Source organism: Lathamus discolor, chromosome 1 (assembly GCF_037157495.1).
Source record: "Lathamus discolor isolate bLatDis1 chromosome 1, bLatDis1.hap1, whole genome shotgun sequence".
NCBI lineage: Eukaryota > Metazoa > Chordata > Aves > Psittaciformes > Psittacidae > Lathamus > Lathamus discolor.
The window spans coordinates 91,296,727-91,302,942 of NC_088884.1; the positions used below are offsets into that span (position 1 = coordinate 91,296,727).

The 6,216-nt window shown below is 52.8% G+C and overlaps 1 protein-coding gene across 1 annotated transcript; it reads right to left on the reverse strand.

Moving 5' to 3' along the window:
* On the reverse strand, positions 1–1,420 carry NEUROG2 (neurogenin 2). The gene has a single exon (XM_065686108.1). The coding sequence runs from the start codon at positions 1,369–1,371 to the stop codon at positions 715–717; it is 657 nt and encodes a 218-aa protein (XP_065542180.1). The 5' UTR covers positions 1,372–1,420; the 3' UTR covers positions 1–714.
* Between the last annotated feature and the right edge of the window lie 4,796 nt (positions 1,421–6,216).

Here is a 6,216-nt window from a genome sequence, read left to right on the forward strand (position 1 = left end):
TATATGAAAATTAGAGCTTTTTATTTATATTTTATCACAAAAACAATCTCTTTGCTCTTCAGCTGTAAATACATAGTGGAATAAACTCTGTAAATTATAAAAAAAATACATATTTTCCATGAAATCTTCCTTTATAATAAATAAACAGTGAACACACGTGCAGCTGATCACTGTAATGTCCTGTGTCTGTTGAGGTTTTCAGTCTGTTGATTTATTTTTCATCTCCTGAAAGAAGGGGGGAGTTCCTTGTCCCCTTAAGGGTCAAAATAAATAATGCATGAGGAGGTCCTCCGTCCCTATTCCTATTCCCCCCACCCGGGGTGGGGGGGGTGTCTCTATTTAATTTTTGATAAGAGTTCAGCCTAAATTTCCACGCTTGCATTCAGCCCTCACAAAGCCTACAAATTATACAATGACTTCTAACCCGGAGCGCTAACAAAAAACACTTTAGGGGTGTGGGGGGTTTTAACCCTCTTTCTCCCCCCCCCCCCCCCCCCCCCCCGAGAAATCCTACGGGACAGATGGTTGAAGGCGAAGAGCGAAATGAAGGGGGGGGTGTGGAAAGCCGCGGTCACAGACTTGGGAGCTGGACAAAGTGCATATCGGAGGGGGAAAACAAGAAGTTTGGTTTTGGCAGGTGACGGGTCCAGAGCCGTGGGAAGCGGCGCAGATGCCGCCATCCCGATGGTGGGAACAGGGACAGGGAGCACCGGGCTAAAGGCAGCGGCGGGGCAGCGGCACCGTGGCGGGGGGGAAGCGTCCCGGTGGCGGCGGCCAGTGCTCGGCATCCGACGCGGATCCTCCGGGGCTGGCAGGCGATAAAGTGCAAGCGCGGGGAGAGGCGGAGGGCGCAGGGCTGGCGGTGTCGGCGCTCCAGGAGGGGCTGCCCGCTCCTCCCACCGCCACCCCCGGGAGCACCGGCGGGGCGCCCGCCAGCCGCAGGGTCTCGGTGAGCGCCCAGATGTAGTTGTGTGCGAAGCGGAGGGTCTCGATCTTGGTGAGCTTGGCGTCCTCCGGAAACGTGGGCAGCACGTCGCGGAGGGCGTCCAGCGCCGCGTTCAGGTTGTGCATCCGGTTGCGCTCCCGGTTGTTGGCTTTCAGCCGACGGCTCTGCTTCAGCCTTTGCGCCGTCTCCGCGGTACGAGGGGTACCGCGGCTCCGGCCCGGCCGCCGCTTGCCCTCCGCCCGCCGCCGAACACCGCGACTGCCCGCCACTTCCTCCTCCACCACCGGCCGCGGCTCCTCCTCCTCTTCCTCCTCCTCCTCCTCGGCGCTGGACGGCAGCGAAGGGGAAGGGGCGGGCGAGGCCAAGCCCAGCATCAGCAGCTCATCCTCGGCAGGCCGCGACAGCCCCTCCGCCTTCACCGGCATCTTGCGCGGCAGCACAGACGGCACCGGAATCGCACCGGGCACGCTCCCCTTCGCCTCACGGTGGAAAGCGCGATGGTGTAACGGTGAGGTGAAGGGGGGTGGGGAGGGGGGTGTCGGGTGGATGTGGAGAGGGGAGAAAGAAGGGGGGCAACGGTGGCACGCGCCCCGGGGCCCTTCGGCTGCGTGTCTGGCACACGACCGCTCCTTAACACCCCTTATATATCCCGCGGGGAACAATCAAACCTGCCCGCGGGGGCTCCCGTCCGTGTGTCCCGTCCTCCCCCCACTTCATCCCTCATCCCCTCATCATCATCATCATCGTCCCCTCCTCCTACCCCCCCCCCCCCAACCGAACGGAGACCTCGCGCTCGGCTGGAGCGTGCCGCTAATTTATTAATGAATGGAGACAGCGGGAAAGGCTTGGAGGGGAAGGGTGGTCGCGAAGCTCCGCCGCCGTCCAATCGGCGCGGCCTGCGCGTGCCGGCTCCCTCACTGCCGCTTTATTGACGAAGGGGCAGTGTCATTTTAGGGGGGAAGTAACGGGGTTCGGAGCGTAGAGGTGCTTGCTGGAGGGGACGGATATACACGTTTGAGGGATACACTCCCCCCATTTTTGGGGTATGGGGAGGCTGTCTTGTGTCTTCTCCCCTCCGCTTGCAGCTGGTTTTGGCATGGAACAGAACAAAGCCTGACGGGAGCAGCAGGGGCCTGTGTGGGCTCGGTGCTGTCAGACGCAACCCTTGGGTACAAAACGGGCTGTAAAATACTTCTTAACACCGCCCCCCCCCCCCCACTTTACAGGCTGTTGTGTCAAGGGGATGTTGGTTTGGCTTTTTGTTCCTGGTGGTTGTGTGTGTGTAGGTTAGTAGCTCTTCTGAAGCTTCCATTTATTTCCTAAAATCTAACCTGGAGATACAGAGACAGTGTCAGACAATAGAGGGGTGTTTTGTTTTTTTTTTTTTTTCTATTAAAAGAAGAGCACCATAATACACTTCTACACCATTTTGTGATATGTGTGTCAAGCACGTGCTCTATAGTGGACTGTTTCTGGTATTACCCACTGTAGGGTTCAAGCTGTGTTTGTTTTGTCAGACAGACACAGTCGCCCTGTTAACTTTTGGCTGACACCAGTGCCTCATCTAATGAAAAATAATGGCTTAAACCAAGGACTTGGAATAGTTTGCTTATGGAAGAATCTAACAGGAGAGCTTCCCGATGCCATCCCTTCTCCCTCAGAGCTCCCACTGGGGCAGAAAGCCAGGCCTGGCACCCACTGGACCCACACGGGTCAGGGCAAGGGAAAGGACAGGGGTAGCATGGCATCCTCCCCACATGGAAGCTCTGTCACTGAGGCACTCTGGGGAGTCAGACTCTGAAATGGATTTTTATTTGCTGCCAGTGGTAAAAAAGCAGAAAATAGATGTCAGAGGTAAAGTCTCAGTGAGCATGTTGCTGAGGGCTGTGTGGAGACATTCTGCTGTGGGATAAGGTACCACCTGCTCACTGGGATTTACCTGATCTGTTAGAAAATCTCTAATTGTATAGAATCTGAAGGCTCTACCAGGAGATTTTAACCCTCCCCTCCTACTGAAAAATGGAAACCTGTAGGTCCCCTTGGCATCACAATGGAGTGACACAAAGGGACCTTCTTCCTTTTTCAGCACCTTAAAGTGTGTCGCAGTGTCACCTGTGACCAGGCCAGTCCATCCCACTGCCCACACCCCATTGGTGGGATTTGTGTCCTCCTGTCAATGCTGAGAGCATCAAGGCAGCTTTTGGAGTTCACCCCACTTCCCTGAGGAAGAGATTTTCTCCACAGGGTTTAGCAGAAGTTGACTGAGGATGAGTCAGGGTCCAAGGGATGCTTGTGTGGTCTGTGGCCAGCCCAGGCTGAGCTGCTCGGCCAAGAGGTGCTCTGCTGGGAGCAGTGGGGGGAGAGGAAGCACTGCCCACTGCCTGAACTATCTTCCAAGGGTCAAACTGTTCAACTTCAGCCCCTTTGCAAGACTCAATCCTACTTTACGGGAACAAAGACACAAAATAGGCAACAATCAAGAAATGGGAGCACAATGATTTAAGCTTATCACACAGCCCAGAAATAAAGGACACTGAGCTTGTGTGTGGGAGGCAGTGGGGGAAACCTTCAGAGAGGCTTTGTTTGCTGTAAGAAGATTGAACTCTGAGGTGACCCAGTAGCCCTAAAAGTTTAGGGTCTGTGTTGCTGAGAGACCTTTGGATACAGTCTGTCCACACTCCGACCTCACAAGTTGTGAGCCAGCATTAATGGCTTGCCTGACCTCACCCCTCCCAACTGTGTATCCTGAGGCCCCTCAGGAGTCTCCTGAGGGTTTGGGGGACCAGGGCACCCCCAATCCTTGTGGATAGCACCCACAATGCAGTGTGATGGTTCTGCTTTTAAAGCGGGGGGAAAAATGTGTGTGTCCCCCCCCAGCAGGGTATTGGGGTGCAGAGGGAGAAATTGGAGGCTGCTGCGGTGCCATGGTCCCCCCAGCTAGGTCCATCCCAACACCACCCAGTGAATGTTGCAGCCAAAAGTGCTTTCCAGAGGGATGGGGAGCAGCCCCCCATCCCAACCTGCAGTAGCAAGTTCAGCATTCGTTTTGGGATCGAAGCAAGGAGAATCTGTCCCTAACCCCCCCACCCCCGGCCAAGCCCCTCGTTGAGGGCTGATTGTTCCCGGTGGATTTGCATGGCAGGTGCAGGCCTGCAGAGCGATTCTGCCACCCTGCTCCCCCCCGACGAGGGCTTGCTTCCCCTGCCTTGTGAAAAAAGGCCGCTGGTCCTTCCTTTCCCATGAAGAAGAGAAGAAGCTTGAGGACGGTGTGAACACGCTTCAGTTTTCTTATTCTTTTCTATAGATGTGGGAAAAAGAACAGCCGATTGTGTGAAAACCCCAGTGCCTGCAAAAAGGGACATTGGCTGTCCAGGCGAAGGTGCGCAAGGGGGAGCACTAATCGCTGAACCAGGAGACAAATACGATTACCAGCTCCGAGCCTTGAGTCAGAAAGTCTCATAGACTTTAAGATGTTAATCCCCAACATAATCCTTCCTTTGGCGTGTAGGAATAGTGCAGCCACAAGAGCTGTTTTGTTATTTATATTGGCGTTTAATAAAACTCAGCCAGCAGTGAATGGGCTGCCCACTCTCCAATGGTAATTAATTCCCTATTTCAGTGACCCAATTGTGCTGGGATAGAGAAGTGGGACAGTCCCACTGCCCCAACCCGCCTTTGTGCAGCTACACGGCTCTCGTGCTTCAACAGCTATGGAAACTCAGTCTTTTGATGTCATTCAATGAGTTTTCCTTGGGCATCTTCTAAACTTCAAGGACCCTTTTCTTTCTTGAATGCCTGAAAAGCAGGACTAGCTTGACCACCTCTGTAGTATTTAATGATTTGGTGAAAGGGCTTTTTTTTTTATTATTATTATTTTTTTGCGGCTGGGGAGGAAGGGGGTTGTGTGAGGAAGGAGAAAAAGAAAATTTGGCAGGCTGCTAGCAAGCAGGGTCTATCTAAACTGGAGTGCACCAAACTCATTCAGCTCCTCCCTTGTATGGATCTTAAAAGCTGCTCTTCCTTACTGAAAATACTTGAGAGATTCTCTTAGTCAAGGCATTTCTAGGAGGGATTTGCTGGGAGGTGGATTCTCTTGTTTTGCAGACAAATGCAAACTGGGGCCGCAGATGAGTCTGAATGAAACAAATCACATTTTAAGAAGGTGTTTCCATCCATCAAAGGGAAAAATAACCAAAGGGAGAGTAAGATCCCTGGGACTGGGGTTGTTATTGTGGCTGAGGGTTCAATCTCATGGCTCTTAGGCAGAGCAGTGAAGTGGCTGCAGAAGGAGTGTTTGAAACCAACACATGAGGAACATCTCGTAGCCCTGCAAAGCTGCCCCAGTACAGGGCAACCTCTTCTATGTCTTTATACACACACACTTTTCCCCCCCCACCCTCCCCAAAAAAGGAGGAAAGAAAAAAAAGAACCCCTTCGCAAGTCACAAACAATTCAGGCTTCAACTAAGAAAACACAGAGTGAACCATATGGCTGGGGTGGCTCAAGTTGGCTGCAGACAAAGAGGGAATTGAGAGTTGAAGGAAAGCAGAAAAAAAACCCAACTTTCCGGCTGATGAAGCTGTTGTCTGGAGGCAATGATCCCAAATCTCACGGCTTTATTCCAGGCTCCGACTGAGACGTGATATGTCATATGATTAGCATCTTTCATATTTACAAGAGTGGTCCAGGCTGCTGGTCTTTAGAGAAAGGCGAGAAAAAGAAGGGGCATATGCTGAAATGGATTTAGCATTTGAAAGAGAGAAAAGGGAGTGGATAAATACACTTAAATGAGGATTTAGTTTTACTCCTGTCGAGTTCTAATGGCTTGTTGATTGAGATTTGAGGGAGCTGGGACAGAGGTGTCAGCCGGAATTTAAAGGTGCTGTTCAACCCGCCGCTACTCCTTCTTTTGCCCTTCTCCAACACCCAAGATCCCGGCATTCCCTGGAGCCAGGAGCGGTGCTAGTGATGAAGGACGGGGTCTATCCTGGGGTCCCTAACGGGGTCCCGAGGCTCTGCCGAGTCTATCTCGGTTCCCGGGTCTATCCACCGGCCTCACCGGCGGGCAGCGCCATCTCGTGGCGGCGGGAAGAGCCATCCGGACCCGGCCTTGTTAGGGTGAAGGCTCTGGATGGGGTCTTCACCAATTTCTAAATGTGCGAGGTGACAGAATTGTTCAAAGATACAGTGTTACGTGTATATGACTGCTCTGAAGCGTAATGAAACACTAACAACACGTTAGGTACGTTGTAAGCATACAGGGATTTCAG